The following is a 25872-nucleotide window of genomic DNA, read 5'->3' as shown; positions in this document are numbered from 1 at the left end:
CGGGCTGGGCTCTCCCCGTTGTGCAGCGCCGCGAATCCGTGGCAGCGCCTCCTCGCCGCCTGCCGAGCCAGAAATCACAGCGAGAGGGAGAGCGGGAGTGCGCGCGCGCGAGAGTGGTGTGTGTGTGTGTTCGCGTTCGCCGTCCCCGTCTCCTTCCTTTCCTCGAAGCCCCCGCCTAGAACCGAGCCTGCCGCCTGCCCCCTCGGCTGGAAAGGCGTCGCTGTCGCTTTAAGGGCTCGGCGGCTTCTGCCGGCAGCGCCCGGAGCCGACTCCGTCCCCACGCGCAGGCAGCGGCGAGGAGCGAGCAGGCGCGCGGCGGCGGCGGCAGGAGCGGCAGCGGCGCCTGGACTTGCCCAGACCGCGCCTGGGGAGCCTCGGCGGCGGCCAGCATGTCCAAGCACCCTTCCTCCTACGGCAAGAACGGGCTGGCCGACCCCATCTTCCAGGTGCCTCCCTCCCTCCCCACAGCGCCTTTGCCTCTCCCGTGGCCGGGGAGGGCAGGGGCTGGCTTCGCTTCTGCAACCGGGGGGCGGGCGGGCGGGCGGCGGTGGAGGAAGCCCCCTCCCCGGGGCCGACTGTGACCCGGGTGGCGGGCTTGGCGGGCAGGCAGTCGCCGGGCTTTGCTGTCCTCTCCCCCCGCGGAGGACTCACGCTCTCCCTTTCCCCACCCCCGCCCCCCATCCAGGGGTCCCGTGGCACGGCCACCCGCAGGAGCCGCCTGAAGCGATCCGATGGCAGCACCACTTCCACCAGCTTCATCCTCCGGCAGGTAAGCGGGGCAGGGGGCGAGCCCGCGGGAGGGGCTGGCTCCGGCGCGGGGGCGCAGCCCGGGAGAGAGGAGGCGGAAGGCAGCGTGGTCCTCGGATGCCAGGGAGCCTCCGCTTGCCTCCGGCGGACTAAGTTCTGTTGGGTCGAGCGGCATTGCAATGGCTGGAATCCGGAGCGAAGAATGAAAGAGTATTTTTTTTTAAATCGCCTTTGTTGCGTGGAAAGATGCCAGGAGCAAAAATGCGGGGGGAAAGCCCTGCTGGTCAAGCGCGATTTCCGGCCCTCTCTTTGAGACTGGAATGTCCGTTTTGCCAAAGTCCGGTTCCCCTGGCAGGTTGCAATGATGGGTTTTAAGTCTTCTGATGCCTTCACCCAGGTATAGCCTTAACAGACCATTCACGTGACTTGCTTGTTATGAGCATAAATTGTGTGTGTTATATTATGTTAAGTCGCTTCCAACTTATGGAGACCCTATGAATGAAAGATCTCCCAAACGTCCCATCATTAATGGCCTTGTTTTGATCCTGCAAATTGGAGGATGTGGTGTTCTTTATTGAGTCCAGCCCTCTCATTTTGAGTCTTCCCCTTTTCCTACTGCCTTCCACCTTTCCTAGCATTATTGTCCTTTCTAGTGAGTCTTGTCTTCTCATGAGGTGTTCAAAGTGTGATAGCCGCAGTTTGCAAACTGGGAGTGGTGTAAGAAAAAGTGTGTGCAACTCTTTGCATGTAGGCCACTAACTACTGGGACTGGAGATTTTACACAATCATCGTCCTCTTCACAAATTGGGGTGTATGTGTGTGTGGGAGATAGTCTGTGGATTTCAAAGTTAATTCCAAAAAGTGGAGGTATTGAATTAGGCCTGAGCACAGGTTTTATACTGGGCCAAAGAGTTAGCCCTGGAAACTCTCTTAAGAATCAGTTCTGAAACACGTTTTCCCCTTCCCTCCTCCAGTTGACTGCTTAGGCCAAATTTTAGATTGTAAGCTCTTTGAGCCAGGAACTTCTTATACTCTGTAAAATGTTGTCCACCTTGATGGCAATTTATAGATAAACAATATATGTAAAGAGAACAAGCCTCTGAGCAAACGCAGAGAGCATGTCCCATGTCACTGAATCATCAGAGTATCTACATTTTGAAATTAGTACGTAGGTAACCCGGGACATGGGCTGCCACAGCCAGGGAGCTTGGGCCTGGCAGCCTTTTACTGCTCATTACTGGCAAAACTGTCTCTATGGCTGGATTTATAGGTCAAACTGTGTATCTACAAGAATTCTTTGTTCTGGCTTGGTTCATGGATTTTCTCTTTCTGGTGTAGTGGGTGGGAGGGTAAGGCTGAATCGGACATACCTAAAAAGGGGCATTTAAATAAATATGTAATAGACTCTGTCTTAATCTGCTGAATCTCAGAAAGACACATTTAAATTTAAATGTAAACTAGCATAGGTTTAAAGGAATGAAACAGAGTAAAGCTTTAGCTTCAAGTGTTGGGGGGAATATGTTATTCTTTTATAGGTGTAGGTAAAAGAGTTTTGATGTGTATGTAAGAAGATAAGGAACAGGGGAAATGACTGAAACCACAACCAGGGGAATTGAATGAAAAATTAAAGAGACACCTCACTTTAGGTCACTTCTACTTAAACTGGAAGCACCGGGGTTGTGTGTGTTTCTTCTCTTAACTCCCTTCCAGTTTGTAGCATCTTCTGCCAGCCAGCAGTTTCAGTTATGCTTTTAGCTGCAGCCTCTTTGCATTGTATTCTCCTATTGAGCAATGGAATGGGTTAGATGTCCTGAGCTGAACTAGGTCATGTTGGCTCTACGGTGTGCTTGATTGTTAGACTCGCATGAAAGCAAACTCCTTGTTCCAGACTACTGCGGCACATGCCTCTTAGAGCACCTTTGCCTGTGGCTGAAATTACCACGTACATGCCTGTGTACTGTGTGTAGATGTGATGTTTCTTACAATGAGAGAAAATTGTACTCTTTGTTTGCCTATCAAAGGGAATCCAGAGGCAGTGTACACACAGGTATAGACCCAAAGAACCCCAGTTATTTGTGTGTGCCCAAATATATATTGGGCTACTTTCTCTTATAGTGGTGCCCCATCCTACATCCTCTTTTGAAACTGGAGGGGAGTTTCAAAAGCAGTTTGTGATGTGTTGTGGGGCTTTGCTATTCAAAGAAAGCATCCTCTTTAGGCAAGCTCTTGAAGAGGGATAGATTAGCTCTCTGGCCACAATAAAAAAAAAAGATGATTGTAACTCTTCTGCATGAAGCTATAGTTGGTATATAGTCATAGATGTGATTTTTGCAGTGTGTTCAATCTCCGGTTCTTTTTGCTATGTGAAGGAATATGGAAATAATAACTTTGTGTTTTTATTATCATGTATATGGCTTGATTCAGTTAAAAGTCAAGCACATTAAATCCCATTGAGTTCAGTGAGACAGTTCAGTATGCTCTTATCTTTCCCAGTGAAATCAATGATGTTGAAAAGAGCTTCACTTTTGGCAGGACTCTGTTATGTCACGCCTTAGACAGTTTCTATTGCCTGCGACAGTTTTTCATTTGCACTGCTTTCTGGTTCTGTAATCCTAGTCCTACTGCATGGTTTATTGGAAGATTTTGCTGTCTAATTGAATTGCTTTTCATTTTTTGTAACCCACCTTCAGCCTCAGAGAAAAAGGTGGGTTATAAATGAAGCTGCTGCTACTGATGACAATAATTTTATGTATGAGGTGACTTCTACCTGTGTGCTGTCTTCTTAAATGAGTCGTGGTGTGCATGTTTTAAATATTCTGTTGACATGATTTTATATTGTTAAAGCTCAGTGTGGTGGCAGAATGCTTTTCAAATTAACACTGCATTTTTGTGGTGGTGTTTTTTCTTAAAATGACCTGTTTTGAAGCCATGAATTATGCTTGGTGTATAAGCCAAGTGGAACAAGTCTGCTTGAGTTTTTTATTGCTGTTTTTAAATCAAACTCTTGGTGGGAGGGAGGCTGGATTGTGTTCTTCCTAAACCTGAACTTCAAAAAAAAAATCCTCCAGAGTGCTTTGGTCAACTCGTTTAATCATTTGTTTTGAATACTTATAGAATCATAGAGTTGGAAGGGGCCATACAGACCATCTAGTCCAACCCCTTGCCCAGTGCAGGATCAGCCTAAAGCATCTCTGACAAATATTCATCCAGCCTCTGCTTGAAAACTGCCAGTGACAGGGAGCTCACCACCTCCCTAGGCAGCTGATTCCACTTTTGAACTACTCTGACCGTGAAAAAGTTTTTCCTAATATCCAGCCAGTACCTTTGTGCATGTAATTTAAGCCCATTGCTTCGGGTCCTACCCTCTGCTGCCAACTGGAACAGCTCCCTGCGCTCCTCCAAATTACAGCCTTTCAAATATTTAAAGAGAGCAATCATGCCCCCCCCTCAACCTCCTCTTCTCCAAACTAAACATTCCCAAGGCCCTCAGCCTTTCCTCGTAGGGCTCAGTCTCTAAACCCCTGATCATCCTTGAATAAAATAAAATTACAAACTGCCTTAATCTCAGGCTTGTGTTCATATACAAACCTGAGGTATACTTGTGTTCATATATTTGCAATTTGGTTTGTGACTTTCCTCCCTCCCTCAGTGGGGATTCTAAAGCATTCTTGGGGCTTTATCCAAAATTCTCTTGTGGTCACTTATGACTTTGAAAGTTCGTCATTGTTATTCTGTGAGGGGAGGGTGCAGGAATTGTGTTGTTGTGACAATCCTCTGAAGTAAAAATGAACTGCTTCTGTCCACATTCATATCCAGAATGAGGGAATGATATTTAACTAATAGTGAAATCCTAAACAGTCATACCAGTCTAAACCTTATTGAAATAAATGGGCTTAGATTGAAGCAACTCTGCTGAGGATTTCACTGTAATTCTAGGAACTGCTGGCTCTCTACCTGAGAGTGGGAAATGCCACAGTTAGTGATGCTTTTGGTGACACTGCTCACCTGTCCAGTCTAAGCCAATCAGCCCCTTCAGAGGGCAGTAGTGAGTGACTCCCTGGTAGTGTGTAAAGAGGAAAAGTGCATCACATTTGTGTGTGGGCCATTGATAAGCAATTTGGTCCCTGCTGAACCCGGCTGCTGTATATAGAGTGTCTCTCCTGCAGCAAAATCTTGCATGCTTGATGAGGACAATAATTGTGCAGACACTTCTTTCCTCAGGCAGAGTACACTGGAATGTGTAGGGTCCCAGGTCCAATTCCCAGCATCGGCAGGTAAAAGGATCAAGTAGCAGCTGATGCTTAAGACCCTGGAGAGCTGCTGAGTATGAGCAGGCAGTGCTGACTTCGACGGACCAACGGTCTGATTCAGTATAAGGCATCTTCATGTGACCTGCACCTGTCCTCCATTTTTGCATTTGGGGTAATAAAGTCTACATTTATACTTGTTCTCCTTTTGAAGATAGGTTGGATCCAGTCAGCTTTTTGACTCAATGTTACCCATTTCTCCTCCTTACTATTTCACCCATCCTGTAACCCTCAGCATAGCTTGTGTTGGGAGTCAAAGGGGAACCCATCCTTTCATTTTCACCAGTAGAATTACCTGGTTGAATCCAGCCTGTTGTCACTTGCATAGTAATGGAACGGCGAAGCATAATTTTACAACTGAAAGGCATTTGGGAAGTAAAGATTACGAGGGCTATTTCACTTCTGGATTAAGCAGCTATTTGTTTTATACTGCCATGTTAGCTTCATTTATTGCATAATAAATATATCGTTTTTCTTTATTTGGTGGCTGTTCTGGTCTTTGAAGAATGTTTTTGATATACATGACCATAAAGTTGCACTGAGCTTAGGCTGTTGGCCACGCTGGTAAATCATGTGGGACTAATAAATTTCAAGGGACACATGAGCAGGTCAGATTTGCCTTTGTGTTGGCATTGTGTTGTGGGATCATTGTCATTCCAGAAAGCAGAATGACAGGCCTGCCACGCTGAGCAATTCTCAGTCTTTGTTGGTGCTGGAAGAGAAAGAGACATCATTGTCAGGCAAAAGAGAGTGAGCAAGAGGACATGAAACTTAATATAACCTTCTGTCCAAGGCTTTTGAATGGTTGCATCAAAAATTAATAAAATGAATCCAATTTCCCTTTGTATTATGGGGGTGTGCCTGTTCAGCAGAGAAACTGGGCATGCTGTACAGCTGTCTGATGAATCTTTTCAAAGGGCTTATTCAGACAAAATGTGCCTGTAGTCAGTGCCGGTCTGATAGGCAAGCCTAGGCAATTGCCTATTGCACAGGTTTTTGAGGAGCACCCGAAACCCCCACACTGAGCTCTTTCTCTCCTCTGGGCTCAGCGACTGCTCTTGCTCTTACACCTCTAGGATGCTGCTTGCAGCTTTGTGCCGGTGGGGCTGGTAGAGGCAAGAAGGAGGCACTGCTGTAGTGTTTGTGCCTGCCAGCTGATCCTAGCTGGGTGAGAAGAGCCTCCTCAGCTACTGTCACCCTCATGCTGCCCAGGTCCCAGCACCCCCTAGTTTTGCAGCATGGAACTGGTTAAGCGGCACGGGGAGGAAAGTGCTGCTCGGGGCACCTGCTGGTGAAGCAGAGCTGTAGATGAAGAGAAGAACTTTTCCTGGATTTTTTCCCCTCACACGAGGTCAAGGAAGAAGACACTTGGCTGAGCGTGAGTTTGGGCCTGGCTGTCCCCAGCTCTAGACCCACTACTCTAAACCACTACAGCACACTGGCTTTTCAAATTTACGTTGCATCAAGATGATGTTGTGACATAAATAAGATTTCAGAAGCAGTGCCAAAAATTTGCCATAGTGCTAAGAATATATTTTGTTTTTCAAGGAGATTATTCAGGCTTTCCTAATGAGAATAATCATTTTAGATTTTTTTCTACGCAACTGGTTATCTTGATTAAGATTCATTTCTGTTGGCCTGTATCTAACCATGCAGTTCTGAAACCTTGAGTGCCCTTAGTTTCAGGGGGGCCTCCAGTAGAAGAGCAAGATTTGAGTGCAGTAGCACCTGAAGGTCCAACAAGATTTTCCAGGGTGTCAGCTTTTGAGAGTCAAACTCCCTTCGTTGTCTTAACGGGGGATAGCAGTTTCTGTCAGTTCTTATGCATTTTGCTCTTCCTCATGCTGTTTCTGAAGGTATGCTGACCTCCCCTCCACAATAAAATTTCAGGGAGCTCAGTGGGCTGTAGTCAGAAGGAAGAATCAGCAGCAATTGCTGCCCCCTCTGAAGAAAACATAGCACACCTGCGTTATAGAACTGTGTGGTTGGCTACAGGCCAATGTCTAATTTGCGCACAAAATCAAGACAGCTGTCAGAAGCAAAAAATGGCAAACTTGGAAAAGGTCATTTGTTCTTTTGGTGCTTTTGATTCCCTGTTTTTATTTTTGGATAAATGATTGCAGTATGTAGAGGTGTGTGTGGAGTTCAGAATTCAGATCACGTACACAGTGAGTGCTGTGATGATAACTAGTGATTTCGTATCTGTGGAAACAAAAGTTGTTTGTTCAGGAAGGAACCCCTAAATTCTCAACTTCTGACTTCACAGCCATGGATCTATGAATTTAAACACATCTTGGAGTTTTCAAGACCCTTCACTATGTTAGGCTACAAACATAGGACTGTCAAATGCTTTGTATGAGTCAAGCTTCTTGTTGAAGTTAGCTGGAGGGGGGGGAGATTTTGTGGAGGTATCATATGCAAAATTCTGAAAAGTTCTTGGGTCACTGGAGGTGCTGAGCACAAGGCAATGGGCTTGCATTTTAGCTGCAGATGCAGACAAAGTATTGGACAGAACAATTTTATTTTAATAAGATCTTGCCAATGAAATAAGTTACTGAGGGAGGCTGCGTAGAGAAGCTTTTCTGGCAGTTTCTGAAGAGGTTTCTGGCTGTTTGGAGTGTAGTTCAGTGCCGAGAGAAACAGCTGGTTTAGGTCTAAATTAGCGGTGGAACTTCATGTTGGCAAGCTCCAGCTAATTTGCACATCATAAATCTGTAAACTGTCTGAACTCTTAATTATATAAAGTATCAGTCTTACTGAAGGTTGGTGTTTTATCTGGCAAATGGCTAATATCAGGTGAAGATTTAAGTTCATTTTTTTGGGCGAGAGAAGTTTAGAAACCTTGAGATGTGAATACCAATTAATATAAGTTTATCCTCTTAATTTTTTGGTTTGCTTTTGTGGAGGGACTCGGGTCTGTGGAATATGTATGGCTTTGACCGTTATTGATGGGGTGGATGTAATGATAGTATGTAGCCTCTGGTAGTTCCTGAATTTGTCTTATTGTTGGAGAGAAGGGTAGCAGTGGAGACCAGGAATGCCTCTGAGGCATTGTCTCTTCTTGGAACACTGGGTCTTCTATATCTGTATAACTTTAGAGTTGACTACAGCAGGGAGCTCTGTGTGAGGCCTCCCCTTGAAAACTGGTGTACAATGTGCAACCCATTTCTTGACTGGTACAGACAGAAGCAAGATCCATCAGCTCTGAGGACACTTCCAGATTGACAGTGAACTTTATGCTTATTTTGAGGTCCTGAATCACACCTTTAAAACACTTGGTGGTCTGAGTTTTGCCTACCTGCTTCTTTGCATGTTAAGGTAATTCATGAATACCTTGCTCTATATTCCTCCCAGCCATAAAGTTAGAACAATTGCAGCGAGGAGGCAGGCCTTCACAGAGCACTCAAAGCTTACAAACAATCTGGTATAGTCAGGGATTGGGCAGCAGATAATGTATGATTTCTCGATAAGCTTCCTGGAAGACTTTGATCCTGTTCATAGTTGCTGAGTAGGCCCAACAATTGGGGCCCCTCCTGGTTTAGATCCGGTTTGGTGTAATGGTTAAGAGTGACGGGACTCTAATCTGGAGAACTGGGTTTGATTCCCCACCCCTCCGCTTGGCCAGCTGGGTGACCTTGAGTCAGTCACAGCTCTCCAGAGCTCTGTCAGCCCCACCCGCCTCACAGGGTGATTGTTATTGGGATAACAATGACATACTTTGTAAACCCCTCTTGAGTGGGCGTTAAGTTGTCCTGAAGTGCGATATATAAATAGAATGTTGTTGTTGTTGTTGTTATTTAGGTTTAGGGAATCTTGCCCAGATGGCTACATCTGAGAACCTTTGGAGGGCATCTTGCCACTTCAGGAATCTGTAATCCAGCATTTTTCTGGATTAGTCTTCAGCTGTGTGCCGATTGTAGTTAGATTCTATTACATCTGACAAGATAACTGAGTCCCAAATGTTCTCTCTGCTGCCTTCACAGTTTGTTCAGTGTCTCATGTTTCTGTTCCTGGTGAATGTCTTACCTCTGAATTAGTTGCTAGCCAGATACTGCTCAAGCAGTCCAGCAAGAGAACGCCTAGGAAGCCCACACACACATCTGTTGTTGCGGGAGCACAGACAAATACTCGTTCATCATCTCCATCTCATTAGCTTAAGGGGTGTTGTAGCTCTATAGTTAAAATAACCTGTCTCCTGTTTATATGAGTGTGTGTTTATGGTTCTTCTTATTTAATGCCTCCTCTCCCTGCTGTGCTCTTACTAAAATTTGCTGCTTGACTCACAAGGTTATCTTGGTGGATGTCTGCCTTGGGGCAAGTTTTTGGTTTTGTTATTATTATGTTAAATCAGCTTGTTTTCACTTTTTCAAATGAATATGCTTTTATTAATGTTCGTTTCTTCTCTTTTTTGAAAATAGCCATTTGATGAGAAATGGTAGCATCTCCCTTTGCATCTTAAACAGTGAAGCTTTGCTGAAGGTGTGAAAACTTGCAAGTTGTTTAGGCCTCAGCGGCTCCATAAATCACAAACCTGCTCAGGTTGGGCATTCCCAAGATCACAGTCCATTTAGTTCCCTTTCTTGTCTGGTTTGATGAGGCAGCTGGTAAAGCAAAGGGTCCTGTCTGGACAGCATGCCAAGGGAATGTGACTGTATGGATACTTTCTGGCCAAGCAAAGGTGAATTGCAGCAGTTGGGTCAAAGGGGGCCGTCACTCACCTGTAATTGCCACTTCCATGAAGGAGTATCCCCTTACAAGAAGGGGAGGTGAGGCTCTCAGGCTGATAGTAAAAATAGCGGGCAGGATTATATTAACCCTTCATCTACCCCCTGATTCTTATCTATAAACGCCTCTACCAAAATGCCTTTTTAACCCCAACCCCCAAAAACCCAGGTTTCAAGGAGAAATGCTGTAGTTTTTGGTAAACTCCTTCCCCCCCAATATTGCTGGGTTGCACGGATTTTTATCAATTCTTCCTGAGGACTTTAGAGAGCCCTCCAAATAGTTGCTGGTACTAGTGCTTGTGAGTGCCGCCATGGAGAAATGGCGGAGTGGAAGGTGCATTCTGGGTGTGAGAAAGGTTAAGCATCCTTCCTCTTCCCTGCTGGTCCTTCATTGCAAATGTTCCTTCTTTTACCCTTGCTTTGACGTTAACTGGCAGACATAGTTTTACCACAGTTTAGGTTTGTAGCCATATTTGTCTGCAGTAGAATGGCAGGATTTGAGTCCAGGGGCACCTTAGAGATCAACAAGATTTGAATTTTTAAATTCAAATGTAGTGCTTGTATAAGTTCTTATGCACTTTCTACTGTGATAACTTTTCTTTTTAAATAAAATTTGATTAAAAAAATAAAGAAAAAAGATTTTCAAGGTGAGTCAGCGCTCCCTTTTTCAGTCATGACCATAGACCTCGCCACTGTGTCACCTTACATATTATCTGTTGCTTTAAATATGTTCTCCTATATATTACCTGTGCTTCAAGTTGTCTAATGTCAGTCCTAGAATTGATTATGGCCTGTTTCAGCATTTCTCCAATTCTGTATTGGATCCTTGCTAATACTATGTCTTTGTAAACTTGTATTTATTTACCCTATGGCATTGTTTATGGATACTGTATGGAAATGTCCTTGATACCGATTGTACTAATCTCACACAATGTAATCCTCCTTGAGTCTCATTGAGAAAGATGGACTATAAATGACATAAATAAATAAAAACATTGGTTATGCTTGTAATGGACCACATATACATATTACCTGTGTGGACAGCTTGGCAGCTGCTGGAAGTTACGTGAATACCATGTTGTTACATATGAAGGCAAGTTCTTTTTTTTCTGCATGTAAAACTTCTCAGCATTTATCATTTTTCTTAAGCCAACACTATTGCTGTGGCTTGAGACTGTGGGGTGTCTTTCGTACTCTGCCAACAGCAGCAGAAAGCAGATTCAGTAAGCAAAGCTAATCCCAGAACTGCGCTGACACAGTTGATGTTCCTGCACTAGTATTAGATTTGGCATGAAGAATGCTATATGTTTGAAGTTGTTAAATAAATACAGCTTCAGCTCTGAGAAAAGTGCTTGCCAGAAAAGAAGGGACCAGTATCCAGAGCTGCATTTTTTCAGCTTTTCCGGCAGTGTATAATTAAAGCAGGAGGTCTAAAACGAATGACAACGTACATTTGGAGGAAAAAAAGAAAATCCAGCAATTCTATATGGGACAATTAAAATACATGCAGAAGAACAGTTCAGTTTTTGAAAAAGAAGTACCTTCAGCATTGCCATCTCTTCCCACAGCTTCATTGTGGATTTTTAATAGCAGTATACCTGAGGGACCGCCTTTCCCCGTATGTACCCCGGAGAGTGCTCAGATCAGCAGGTAAACACCTACTGGTGGTTCCTGGCCCCAGGGAGAGTTGGCTGGCCTTGACCAGGGCCAGGGCTTTCTTGGTCCTGGTTCCAACATGGTGGAACAATCTGTCAGAAGATACTCGGGCCCTCCAGGATCTTGCAGGTTCTCAAGACAGAGATGTTCCACCAGGCATATGGTTGAGGCCAGTCCTAGGCCCATCAAATAAGCCCTCCCTACTTGTCTCCCATTAATGTATGTGGAGAGGTTATATAGCCATCTGCCCTCCCATATGTAAAGTTGCAGCAGGATCATACCAACTTGCACCTCCATTCTCCCCTATGTATGATCGGTAGGGAAGAATGAAGGGGGCTCCATCCTGGGATCTGACACCTATGTTTATTGAGATTTCTGATTTTATTGTATCAGTGTTTTTATTTTTTGTATCTTTATGTATTACTGTACCCTGCCAGAGCCAGATTACGGGGAGGGAGGGCTAGAAATGGAATAATAATGATGATAATAATATAAATAAATAATAAATAATAATAAAATGGTAGAGGGCCAAGACTTTGGTAAACTGAACTTTGCAGTGTATGGAGTGACCAAGAAGGTATTGTGGGAGGACCGCACCCCCACCCCCCCACCCCCCGTGCAAATAGAAGGAGCTTGTAGAATTGCATCCTCTTTCTACCCACTATCTTCTCACAATGCTCTGTTGAGTGCTTGGGGGATAAATAAACTATATGGGAGGCTGGAGTGAGGAGGAGGAAGTAGATGAAATCATCTTGCATGAACAGAGAAAGCTTCAGACTACAATTTGCTCCACTAGTAGGAAACAACGTGCAAGACATTTTGTTTGATTTTCCTTTCCCTGTTGTAGCACCCTCTGTGCTGGAGTGCATTTTATTCATAGGAGTCTCCCAATACACAGCATCTGAAGAAGGGAGCTCTGCCTCTGGAAAGCTGAGACCCTGAAAATCTTGTTGGTCTCTAAGGTGCCATTGGACTCAAATCCCACTCCAATACTCAGCGGTGAATTTGGGAAGCCTGAAGGTGCTGCTTGTGGGAGAGAGAGATCAACGTGTCCAGTGAAAAGGATTGGAGAGTAGGTGATATGAAAGACTTCTACTGGAGACCCTGGAGAGCCACTGCCAATCTGAGTAGACAATACTGACCGTAATGTACTTATAGTCTGATTCAGGATAAGGCAGCTTCATGGGTCCATATGAAGATGTGCTTGCAGAAGCTCTTTCCTCTTGGGCTAGTTTGGATTCAGTTGTATGGGTCTCTGGCACAACTCCTGCAGTACAGACTGCACAGCCAATAGTGGTCTAGCCTAGAACCTTTGTGCAAGAACTGTGGTGGAATGCTAGTGGAGGTATGAGTGAGCTGGTGGTGCTTTGGTGCCCATCTGCCCCTCTTTGTTCCTGCTGCATTGATGCATACTGAGACAACCTCTGCACTAACACTAGTCCTTAGGTTTTGATGCTGGATATTCTCTGGAGCACCATGGACTCTCGAGACTTGGACAGCAGATGAACACATCTGTGGTAATGGTGCTTGCACAGTACTGGAAGTGGTGCTGGCATGAGGCTGCCCCATAAACAGAATGCTCCTGACGAAAGCAGTGAATCAACAGCTGCCTGTACTCATGCATTCCCTGTGGTGGCCCCCACCCTATGGAATGGCCTGCATGAGGAGGTCAGGAGAGCCCTCAATCTCCTGGCTTTCCATAATGATGCAAAACTGAATTTTTACTCAGGGCTTTTTACTCAGATAGATCTGTACTGTAGGGAGGTGGTCTTAAAAGGGATGCTTCACTAAAGAGATAGGGATCATAGATTTGCTACTATGTAGTATCTGTTGCTCTAAGTATGTGCTACTATGTACTATCTGTTGCTTTAAGTATGATCCTACTGGGTAGGTAAAAAGGTAAAGGTAGTCTCCTGTGCAAGCACCGAGTCATTACTGACCCATGGGGGGATGTCGCATCACGACATTTTCTTGGCAGACTTTTTGTTATGGCGTGGTTTGCCATTGCCTTCCTCAGTTATCTACACTTTACCCTCAGGAAACTGGGTACTCATTTTACTGACCTGGGAAGGCTGAGTCAAACTTGAGCTAGCTACTTGAATCCGTCTTCCGCCAGGATCGAACTCAGGTTGTGAGCAGAGCTTGGGCTGCAGTACTACAGCTTACCACTCTCTGCAATAGGGCTCCTGATCCTACTGGGTAGTTCTGTGTTGTTTAATGTCAGAATTGTGTATGCTCTGTTTCAGCATTTCTTCAACTCTGTATTGGATTTTTGCTGATGTTATGTCTTTGTAAACTGGCATTTGTATACCTTATGGCATTGTTTACTGAAATATCCTTGATATTGATCGTTCTAATCTCACACTATGTAATCTGCCTTGAGTTTCAGTGAGAAAGGTGGACTATAAATAACATAAATAAAATAAATAAATATGATGGTTATTCCTTCTTCGTGGACCTTCAAGCCAATGCTCCAGATGCTGCCTAAACAGAGGGAGAATTCTGGCTATGTTTCACTGCATAATGTTTCTTGCCATCCAGCTAATACTTCCTTTGCAAATATACAATCCTTGGGAAGGAATATGATTGGCTCGCTGCTTGGGTGGGAAATTGGTTTGGATCCCCACCCACAGAATAGAATAGAGATGTTGACCAGTAGACTTGGAAGGTTATATACTTATTGAAGAAGTAATCTTTCCTCTTCTGAAACAATAATGCAATCAGCATTGAGTGATTTCATTGAGTGTTTAAAACGAGTGGTGGGTGGTGGAATTCAGCCTGATCGTACCACGACAGCAGCGAGGCAAGCTGCCCCTTCTCTTCCATGATTTAGGCAGATAGCCAGAACACCCCTCCTGTGCCACTGGCCAAGCAGTGCCTGGTCCTTCCTAACCCTTCCAACCACAGCACATCTGGGGCAGACCCATAGGGGATGGAGCAGCAGGCAAGCTGCAGGGGTGGTTCCTGAGTAAAGAAGTAACCTTGCAGGGATCTGGTTGGGGCTGGGTTATAAGTGGCAGGCAGGGCTGGTCTATGAAGTAAGCTGTAGCCCTGCAGACATGAGGTGGGAAAAGGAATTTGAGTAATGCCAGATGGATGGGGGTGGGAAAAACCTTTCCAGGCTACTGAGAGCTTTTTTCCAGTCTCCAGGACTTTCAGGTCTTTGGGAGGGGTATTGAAATGACCAAGAGTGTGTGTCATCCCACTGTTTATTTAAAGAGGGCCCAGAAACTGGTAAGGGATATTGCTTCTGATCTTGCTTGGGGGAGCGGAGATGTCTGTGGAGAAGAGAAGGAGGAAAACTACAGTTTATCCATTTAGCAGTTTTCTTCCCCACCTGGTGCACCAAAATTCTGCTTCTTTTTGTTGGCTGGGTTTTTAATGACACTGGAATTTTAATGATTTTATGTAGTGAGCCACCTCAAGCAGGTCTCTGAAGAGTCAGTATATAAATGTAAAGAAATAACAAAATAGTATTTGAGCTGACAGAACCTCCACAGCTTCTGAGAAGCAAGGGCTGCAGCTACTGGACAGAATGAGGCTTCTCTAGAAGATGTAAAGTAAATGTTTGACTTGTTTGGTGATTATAAATATCCATCCTCTGAAAATTTAACCAGTGGCAATGGGCAGGTAGTGAGGGGGCATAAAGTAAGGAGCACAAGATCACCTGCAAGGAAGCTCAAGAGAGATCACCCTGGTGACTTATAGGATAGTATCTCCTGAGTCTGGCAGCGTCTGATTCACTGGTCCCTCCCTGGTGCCAGTAGCAAGTCCACTCCTATAAATACATGACCTGTTGTGTCATACATTTATAATGCCTGACCTCAACAGCTGGATTGGTTTCTGGAAGTGGGCCTAACCTCATTGCCAGAGCTGCCCTGGACTTGCTCACGACTCACAGGATGCCACTTGGGCACAACAAAAGGAAAGCCCAGCAGGACAATGGCAACATGGCAACGCAGTATGGGGCCTTTAAGGCTCTAATTTAACCATCAGCGGCAGCTGCCAAACCAGCCAGGACAACAGCAGGAGGAATGTTGCAAAAGCAGTAACACAGTGTGGGCCCACTTCAACCACTCCAACAGCTTTTGGCAGTTTTAGTCCAACCAGTGCAATGGTGGGGGAGGGAGAGAGGCTGTATGTGCAGCCCAGATTCCCCCGAGGTTTCACGAGACTGCTAGTTCTCATGAGACTTTAGGGGAATTAACTGAGCATGTGCAGCCTGGTGCATTAGCCTCATAAGGGGCTTAGAAGCAGAACAGGGAGGAGGTGGCTGGGTTCTCTTTCTCTCCAGGCTCTGCAGGAGAGACTCAGAGCGGGACCACAAGTGACGCCTGACACAGGCTGGACACTAGTCAGCTTCCCTCAAGTTTTGATGGGAAATGTAGGCGTCCTGGTCTTGCAGCTTGACTCTCTCTGACTGCTGTCCAATGGACTTTTCAACTGTCACTTGTACAACATTCCGCCAAGCTGCCTACATTTCCCATCAAAACTTGAGGGAAGCAGGCAAGTGTCCAACCTGTGTCAGGCGTCACTTGTGGTCCCGCTCTCAGTGGAGAAGAGGAGGAGCCAGATGCCATGACACCCTCCCCTCTCCAGTCCTTTGCAAGCCCAGGCAGGACAGAAAAGGGTGGGATTGTTAAGGGAGTTTATAGAGGTCAGAACATGGATGTCCTTAGAGTTCATATCCCCTAGGCTACTTTCCTTTTATAGGCTTTTATGCCGTAAGGGTCACACATTCTGTTGCTGGAGATTGCGAGTATAGAGTTTAACATGTTCATATACAATTCAGAATTATTATAAATCAAAAAGAGATGCTGAAAAGAACTTAAAGTGAAGCACACACCACTCTGTATTTAACAGCTGATTCTTACCAATCCTGGCCAGGGGAGCAGTTGGGGGCCCCATACCAGCCACTGAGAGTATCTGTAGAGAAGCCCCAGCTCAGAGCCATTGTGCGTAGTTTGCATGTTTAAGGCCCCAGATCTAATTCTTGGCATCTCTAGTTCAAAAGGCTCTCTGGAGGGGTTGTATGAGAAGCCGCATTACTTTCTTATCTGGCAGGTGGAGTTCAATTAGAGTCAAGAACCTACACAAGGGACAGAAGTCAATTATCAACATTCTAGTATAGAGGAGTATGTAGGTCATCTGAATGCCTGCTTTGATCTTTGAAAATGCAGTAACAATATATTAGACTCCCCCCACCCCACCCCCAAGATAATTAGTGCAACTTGCTGGAAAACCTGATGCCGTTCATGGATCGACTGTTGTTTATTAATGGAACAACTGTGACAAGAAATGCAGCATATAGCCCAACCAGGTTTATTCCGCCAAGCCAAAGTGTTGTTTAATCAAAACTAATGGCATCCAATGCCTGCTTTACTGCAAGAGGTGCTGGATAACTTCATTGTGCACAGCAGTGAGATGTTACAGTGATTTCTTCGTAAGTGTATACACCAAAGGCATTAAAGCTAGCTCACGTGTACCATTACATAATTTAGGTTGAAGAGACAATAAGGAGGTTTGAATGAATAGATTTTTGTGAAAACAGACAAAAGAATATCTCTCCCAGATGAAACCAAGCGAAACATTTGTGGTTAAAGCTTTAGATGTTCCCTTTATCATGCAATGAAAACCAGAATGAAGGAGTGTACAGAGCGTTAGGGCTTGAATGGAGGCAGTGGCCCGGTTAGCCCAAGGATATTTGGGCCTAGTCATCGTCCCCATTGAAACTGAGAGTGTCCTCAAGATCACAGACACATCATCTTTTGGAAATTTAGCTCCATTTCTCCTGGTCATCTTTCAGAATTCCTTATAAGCTCCCCAGGAATTAGACACATTCCTGTCCAGTTTTGATAGCACGCTGAAACAAAATAGCCTATTCTTAATGCATCTCTGGCAGATATTTATACACTTAGATGACCCAGAATGTCATGTTACGATATTCCTGAGCAAGGGCTACATCCACATGTCATGGATTCTCCATCTTGCATTCATCGTCCCTGTGAATGCAGAGGTATTTGTCTTGGTGACAGAGCAGCCACATGAGTTTTCTGCACCTTTTACTCTATGAACCACCATTTCCTCTGCATTTTCCCTCATCGAGACACTTGAGGACTTAAAAAATTCATTGCTATGGTGGCATAGTGCTGCAGCAATTGCTATTTTCTTTTTTTAAGCCATCAAAAAGCCTTCCAGTAGTGTAGCAGGGAAAATGGTGGTTGTGAGAGGCTGACCAAAAGAATAGGGCGCTGATGTGGGTGTGAACTTCTAAACACATGAACTTTCTCATCCAGACAGTGTACTAGTGCACTTGGATTGTGTTCTCTCCAAAATAATCACAGTCGAGCGGGTTGAGAGAGAGAGTGCTGAAGATGGGATATACTTTGAAAATGGGCAATTAGAGGGCAACAGTGTGTGAATGCTTTAAAAAATGGTGTATCAGTTTGGAAGCAAAGGTGGAGGAAAAGGTCCATGTGGAACAAGCTAAGCTATATGTCTATTTAAAAACCCTCTGTGAGATTGAAGACAACTTTGGACTTTGGACTCATTTTATATGAGGAGGTGGCAATCTTTGAAGTCCATGACAAAGGCTTCTATTTAATTATGTGGCCCAAGATGGCTGTTCGGTCAAGTTGCCACTACCTGTACTAAAAAAATTGCCAAGAAACATGGACAGTGTGTTTTCAGTGCATCGAAGAAGGTATTTTTGAATGAGCTCTAACCCTGAGTTTTACAAACCTGCCATGTATGCCAGCATATCTGCCATGATTATATTTTGCATTTTATAATGGTCAATGCTGTTTTGTACCGTTTGTAGAATCATATGCTATAACTCTGGGTGATCATCTGAGAGTGTCTTCTGATATTAATTGCAGGAGAGCCAGTGGGCCCCTCCATTATCTGTTGAAAATATGTACTTTCACTTTTCTAGCAAATGTCCTTGAAGGAGCTGCTAGCAGCAAACATTGTAACTTTCCCAGAGACAGATTTCCTTTGTACTTCATGTAGTCTAAACTGCTTTGTTCTTAGGCAACCTCTTTGGGGTTTCACGCCAGAATGTCAACAGACCCGGGAGGGCGGGAAGTTTTCCTATAATAGCCAGACCTTTGTTTGAATTGTCACCTCTGCCAATTTCTGCATCTTCGGGAGAAAAACAGGGTTTCTCACCTGTAACTGTTGATCGTCGAGTCTCTTCTGTGCAGACCCACATTGGGACTGCGCAGGCGCAGGCCAGCCGCGGAAAAGATTTTTCTAGCTCTAAGAGATGTGAGGGGGACGTTCGGATCCACCGCGCATGCGCGCCGGTGTTCCCGCCAATTTTGAATGCATATATATCCGAACGTCCCCGGCATTCCCTCAGTTCACCTGAGCCGCCGGAGAAACAATGGAAGAAACCAAGCACTCACAGCGGGGCAGGCGGGAGGGAATGTGTGTCTGCACAGAAGAGACTCGACGATCAACAGTTACAGGTGAGAAACCCTGTTTATCGTCTTCGTCCTTCTGTGCAGCCCCACATTGGGAGAGTAACTAGCATCTCACCAATGGGGGCGGGTGTGAGTGTCTACTTGAACAAGGACTGCAGGACAGCTGTGCCCACAGCCGAGTCACGTCGTGCATGCACATCCACAGAATAGTGCTTGATGAAAGTGTCTGCAGTGGACCACGTCGCAGCTTGGCAGACGTCCCGGAGCGGCACTCCTCGCAGGAAGGCAGCAGAAGCAGCTTGCGCTCGAGTGGAATGAGCGGTAACCAACAAGGGACACCGGACTCCAGCATGCTGATAGCAAAGTTTAATCGTAGACACAATCCAGCGAGAGATGGACTGGGCAGAAGCAGGTGAGCCCTTGCGAGGGCCAGAATAACACACAAACAGGGCAGGAGACTTCCTGAAACATTTGGTGCGGTGCAAATAAAACAATAAAGCACACTTTACATCCAACGTGTGTAGTGCTCGTTCCCCTGGGGATGAGGGTGTTGGAAAAAAGGAAGGGAGGAACACCTTTTGCTGTAGGTGAAACCTTGAGACTACCTTGGGCAGAAACTCCATGCTAGTGTGGAGCATGACAGTACCAGGGAAAAACTGCAGGAAGGGAGGGTCACACCGCAGGGCAGACAGCTCCCCAACACGCCTAGAGGACGTGATTGCCACCAGGAAAGCCACCTTCTGAGTGAGCAAAGGTAGGGGACAAGAAGATAGAGGCTCAAAGGGCTGGAGCATCAGCCGGGAGAGAACCAGGGAGAGACTCCATTGCGGAATGGGATGGGCCCTAGGAGGGAAGGTCTTGAACAGGCCCTTCAGGAACTGCTTGGAAAGCCAGTGAGTAAAAACTGTCTTCCCATCAATCTGCTCATGGAAGGCAGAGATTGCAGCCATGTGGACCTTAACACTGGAAAACGCAAGGCCCTGGGAGCAGAGTTCCAGGAGGTAGTCCAGGATGACAGGAAGCGGGCAACTAAAGGGAGAAACCCCCTTCAGGGCCAACCACCGGGAAAAACGTGACCACTTCCTCTGATAGGACAACCTGGTAGACGGTTTCCGGGCATTCAAGATCACCCCAAGCACTCCAGAAGAGAGGCTCACTCCCGGGTGCCCAGAAGCCAGGCAGTCAGATTCAGTACAGCCACATCGTGATGCCACACCCCGTCCCTGGTCAAGAGGTCCGGGGCGTGAGGCAGGGGGAGGCATCGCCCCTGGGACAGGGAAATTAAAAGGGGGAACCAATCCTGGCGAGGCCACCGAGGGGCAACGAGGATACAGTGGGTTCGGAAGGCCCTGACCCTGGAAAGAACCTTGTACAGGAGCGGGAAGGGCGGGAAGGCATAAAAGAGCCCTGGGGACCAAGGTATTTGGAAGGCATCCCCCAGGGAGTGGCGGCCAATGCCGGCCCGGGAGCAGAACAGCGGGGCCTGTCTGTTGCGGGCAGTGGCGAAGAGGTCGACCAAAGGCGTGCCCCATGTGCGGAAAACCTGGTCGAGGTAAACCCTGTTTAGGGACCACTCGTGCTGAGGCAAAAACACCCTGCTCAGCGCATCCGCCGAGGTGTTGAGATCCCCGGCAATGTGCACGGCTCTGGGAAGGATGTTGTTGACCATGGCCCAATTCCATAGAGTCGTTGCCTCCTTGCAGAGCTTGAGCGAGACCGTTCCTCCCTGCTTGTTGAGGTAGTAGCAGGCCGTGGTATTGTCCGACAGGACCTGAACCCTCCTGTTCCGAATGGCATCTGCAAAAGAAGCGAGGGAGTAACGGATCGCCCTAAGCTCAAGAAGGTTGATATGCATGGATGCCTCAGATGGGGACCAGATGCCCTGAGCCGAAAGCTGTCCACAGCGCCCTCCCCATCCCAAGTTGGAGGCATCGGTATAAACTGTGACCTCAGCTAGGAAGGGGCCGAAAGGACAACCTTCAGACAGGTTTCCAGGGACAGTCCACCAGGCCAGAGAGCGCAGCACCACCCTGGGGATGGAAAATCTCTGGTGCTGACCCATGGTGAGGGGGTTGTACCTCCGGACAAACCAGTTTTGCAGCGGCCTCATACGCAGGTGCGCAAAGAAAACCACTCCTGTGGAGGAGGCCATAAGGCCCAACAGAGTCTGAACCAGAAGGGCAGTCTGATACCGGCAATGCATAAAATGCCGGGCCAAAGCGGAAAGCCTGGCCAACCGGTCTGGGGGCAGGTAGGCTCTACCCAGCAGGGAATTGAAATGGACCCCAATAAACCTAATGGCCATGCCTGGGGTCAGGATAGACTTATCCCCATTAACCACCAAGCCCAATCTAGCCAGCACGGACAAAGTGAGGGCAATATGGGCCTGGAGAGAGTCAGGCGAGGGTCCCACCAGGAGCCAGTCATCCAGGTACGGGTAGATAAAGCAACCCTGGGACCGCAGGTATGCCACTACGGTGGCCATGCACTTTGTGAACACTCTGGGTGCAGAGGCTAGCCCGAAGGGCAACACTGTATATTCATACACAGAATTCCCATACACAAACCGCAGGTATTTCCTGTGGCCCTCAAATATAGAAATGTGGAAGTAGGCATCCTTCAGGTCTAGAATGGCCAGCCAGACGCCCACTTCCAGGAGTTCCATGACTCGCGCCAGGGTCAGCATGCGAAACTTCTCAGGCTTCAAATAACCGTTGAGGCCTCGAAGGTCTAAGATAGGCCGGGAACCTCCACCCTTCTTATCCACAAGGAAGTATCTGGAGTAAAATCCCCATGGGGAAGTAGAGACATTGACCACCCGGACAGCACCTTTGGTAACCAACTCCATAACATTATTGTGTAACATAACATCACAACATGGAGAACAATGGGGAGGGAGAGAGAGAGGGGGTGCATCCGTAAACATTAACTTGTAACCATGGGCCACAATGGACAGGACCCAAGCGTCAGAAGTAACACGTTGCCAACAGGGCAAAAAAGGTCGAAGCCTGTCCAGAAACTGGGCAGCAGAGGAAGCACCCTCGGAGGCCAACGGGGGAGCGTTCAGGCGCAGTCAGAAGACCGAGGGCTTCTGCGCCGAGGTCGAAGGCTTGGGTGAAGAGGGCTGTTGCCTGCCCTTGGACCGGCCGGAGCGCCTGGAAGGGTGACGCTGCTGGGCAGAGTAGGATCGGTGACCGTAGGACTGGCCTGAGAAGAAGCGCCCTTGACGCTGCTGGTAAGGCTGGTAAGGGGTCTGGTAGGATCGGAACCGACCATAGCGATACCTCTGACCCGACGACTGGGCTGAGGGGGCGACCCCGAGGGATTTGGCCGTCTGCTGATTCTTCTTCATCAGGGAGAGGGACTCATCCGTCTTCTCCGAGAAGAGCTGGGGCCCCTCGAACGGGAAGTCCTCCACCTTCGCCTTCTTCTCTGGAGGCAGGGCCGTGGACCGGAGCCAGGCGTGCCGACGCAGGACCACCGAAGTTGCCATCGCTCGCGCTGCAGAGTCGGCGGCGTCCTTGCCAGCTGTCATTTGCTGTTTTGACAGCTTCACGGCCTCGGCTTGGAGGGCCTTAACCAGGTGGCGGCGATCCTCCGGGAGGTCGGAGAGGTAAGAGGACAGCCTCTTCCACAGGAATAGATTATAGGATCCCATTATGGCCTGGAAGTTGGCAATACGGAATCCCAGAGACGCGGATGAGTAGAGTTTCCTGCCCACGCCATCCAGCTTTCTGCCTTCTCGGTCCGCCGGGGCCGACGAGGAACCGGAACGGAACCGAGCCTGACCCTCCTCAGCCACGATCGACGAGGGTTTCGGGTGATTGAAGAGGTACGGGCAATCATCTTGCTTTAAACGGTAGTACCGTTCTACCTTCTTTGCCGTCGCGGACAGGGACGCCGGCGTCTGCCAGAGCGCGAGAGCGTTATCAACAAAATCCTCCACAGGGGGAAACGCCACCGACGCGGGGGACCCGGAATACAGCGCCTCCAGCAGCTTACTCTTGGGCTTGGAGGTCGTGGAGGAGACGTCTATCTCCAGCGCGGCGGCCATCCGCACCATTTGTTCGGAGAACAGCCTGTAATCGTCATTCGGGGACGATGAGCGGGGCCCACCCACGGTGTCATCCGGGGAAGGATCCGAGGCCGCGTCTGAAGAGCACTCCGACGGGGACGCCAGACCTTCCTCATCCTCGGAATCCGAAAACTCCGGCGAGGTTTGCGTCGGAACCGAAGACCGGTGAGCGGTCGGGGCCGACGGATAAGTTGCAGGAACCGGCGGTCGCAGAGGCAAGCCCGGAAGTGGAGGAGCGGGTGCTGGGAGCCCAACTGGCTGAGCCGGAACGGAGACCATCGGAACCGACGGATGTTGCAGGAAGGGCAGCGACTGCTGGAACCACGCCACAAAATCCTGCCAGGAGGTCATGTTCCCAACCCCCGCGACCGGCTGGCAAGGGGGCAGAGGAGCAGGCACCGGGGCAGGCCAGCGAAGAGGCATCGGAACCGACGAGGTAGACGGCAGTGGAACGGAGGCCTCTGAAGGCGCCGGGGCGGACGGCAGGGAGCGCTCAAAAGATTGGAACGGTTCCGGGAAAGGCGGAAACGGCATGAATTCCTCGGGAACCGACGGAGGAGGCGTGCAAGGAGGCGACGGGGTGTGGAGACTCACCACATCGTCGGGTATCAGGACTGGTTCGGCCGGAGAACCAGGCAGCACAGTCGGAGCTGGGGACAACGCACGGCCCTTGGCCCTCGACTTCGCCTTGGCCTTCTTGGACGGAGGCTCCGAAACAGCCTCCGGAACCGAAGGCTTGGAGGAGGACTTCGGCTTGGGCGCGGAACGCTTCTTGGCCTTCCAGCTCGAAGGACGATCCCCGGAACCGGAATCAGGTCGGGCCTCCGGAACGGGTTGCCCCGTCGGTTCCGAGGGGAGCGGCTCTGGCGACTTACGAGACGGCGCCGGTGACGGAGCGGCGGAGCGCGGCCTATCTCCCGAAGAGCCCGATGGCTTGGGGGGGAGAAGGTTGGCATCCCACAAGAAGGCACGGAGCCTGGCCTTCCGATCACTCCTTGCCTTCGGAGTGAAGGACATACAAATGGAGCAGCGCTCGACAACATGCCCCTCGCCCAGGCAGATGAGGCAGAGCTCATGGCCGTCCGAATGGGTCATCTTAGTGCCGCATTTATGACACTTTTTAAACAAAGATGTCTGCGACATAACGAACGGTATCTCCCGACAGATGACAAGGGGAAAATACCGACCAGCAGAAGAAACGATCCAAAACTCCGAAGAGACGCTGGAAACGAACGCTAGACAATAAGAACCTTTTCGACGGCGGCGAAAAAGGAACTGAGGGAATGCCGGGGACGTTCGGATATATATGCATTCAAAATTGGCGGGAACACCGGCGCGCATGCGCGGTGGATCCGAACGTCCCCCTCACATCTCTTAGAGCTAGAAAAATCTTTTCCGCGGCTGGCCTGCGCCTGCGCAGTCCCAATGTGGGGCTGCACAGAAGGACGAAGACGATCACCTGTAGTGTATGGATATCAATAAAGCTGCTTCAACTGGAACACCTGCGTGTTAACTGTGGAGGGCTTGAGGGATCTGAGTCTGTCAGGGACTGACAAAACCTTTGGGTTGGATCCTGCAGTGTTATTGTACAGAAGGATTCTTGCCTTTTTGTAGATTGCCCACTCAAGTTCACCCTCCAGTGTTGCATCCTATGTTGCTTTGGATGGCCTCCCAGCCCCAAGAGGAGCTTTTCAGCCACCACAGGGGGGACACAGAATTCACCCCATCTGTGAGCAGAGCTCAGAGATCTTAAGATCTAACCCATTTCTCCCCTGCCCTTGATGTAAATAATTGTTTTCTTAAATATTCGGAGTTGGTCAGTAAAGAGGTAATGGGGCTGTGAAATTATTTGTCTCAAATTCCTGCCCTGTACTTTCATTTCATCTCACTTACCCCAAACCCAAGCGTCCAAAACTTTAAAATCTTTTTAGCTGCAACCGCCTCATTGTCAAACCACCTTATTAAAATCCTCTTATAAGAACAAAAGAACCTCAGTGCCAATTGTAAAGCAGTTAACACAACCAAGTTTGGTGGGGTAGCAGATTACGACACATCACATAAAGCACAATATTGAAATTTATTATGAATGAAATCAGAAGTTAAATAAATAAATAAATAAAAAGGGGAAAAATACAGGTTCCCTAAACTGCCTTGTGCCTGTCTTAAGACTGACAGAATATAAAATTTACTTGAGTAACAGAATGTCTTTGTTCGGCACATTTTAAAAAATAGAGACAGCTGCATGGTTCCTCACACATAAAGAAACAGGAAGTTCATCCCATGCTGAGCAGGCGTCAGGTGCCAGCTTGCAGTTGGGCTGAAAATGCTGGCAACTACCTTGGTGCTCAAATTACAAGGGTGCTGGTGGGCTGGCCATCCTATTTCTTAGGATGTGCTCGCTTGGCTACTGTTTTAGAAGGTTTGGGGTTGATTTGGCCCCCTCGGTTTATTAATAGGCACCTTATGTCCTCTTTGCCTGGGTCTTTCTATCATCTTCTCTGGCCCTCTCTAGACGTTACTTTTTACAAAGGGAAGCACTTGTTTTAATGTGCTTCCTGCACTCAGACAGCAACTGCAGTAACTGCTTTTTTTTTTAAAGGGAGAGCCCAAATCTGCTCAGAATGGCGCTGCAGGGGTAGGAAGGGCTCCTGCTTCCCCTCCATGCAGTTTTCTCATGCAAAAACCACACAGGTGGGGGGAGGGAGAGTTATTTTGCCAGTTTTTCTGCTCAGGGTGGAGAATCTGTGCATGTGAAGAAGCAAAATTGGCAAAATAACTCTGCCATGTGTGGTTGTTGTAGAAGAAAATTGAATGGGAGGGAGGCAGGAGCCCTTCCAGCACCATTCTGAGCAGATTTGGGCTCTCCTAAGCCCACCTCCACCTGCCATCCCCTAGCCCTGTGTGAAGGCATGGTGGCGGGGGAAGAAGCACATGGG

At 47.8% G+C, this 25872-nt stretch overlaps 1 protein-coding gene across 1 annotated transcript in view; it reads left to right on the top strand.

The window, feature by feature from the left end:
- The first annotated feature begins 316 nt into the window (after positions 1-316).
- Positions 317-25872, top strand: part of CACNB4 (calcium voltage-gated channel auxiliary subunit beta 4) — a 229277-nt gene continuing 203721 nt past the window's right edge. Inside the window, exons 1-2 of the mRNA XM_054972236.1 lie at positions 317-446; positions 686-769. Coding sequence (XP_054828211.1) covers positions 390-446; positions 686-769 — 141 coding nt within the window. The 5' untranslated portion in view covers positions 317-389. The remainder of the gene's footprint in view (positions 447-685; positions 770-25872) is intronic.

This window comes from Eublepharis macularius, chromosome 2 (assembly GCF_028583425.1).
Source record: "Eublepharis macularius isolate TG4126 chromosome 2, MPM_Emac_v1.0, whole genome shotgun sequence".
In the NCBI taxonomy this organism is placed as follows: domain Eukaryota; kingdom Metazoa; phylum Chordata; class Lepidosauria; order Squamata; family Eublepharidae; genus Eublepharis; species Eublepharis macularius.
This window is presented reverse-complemented; position numbering and strand designations above follow the sequence as displayed.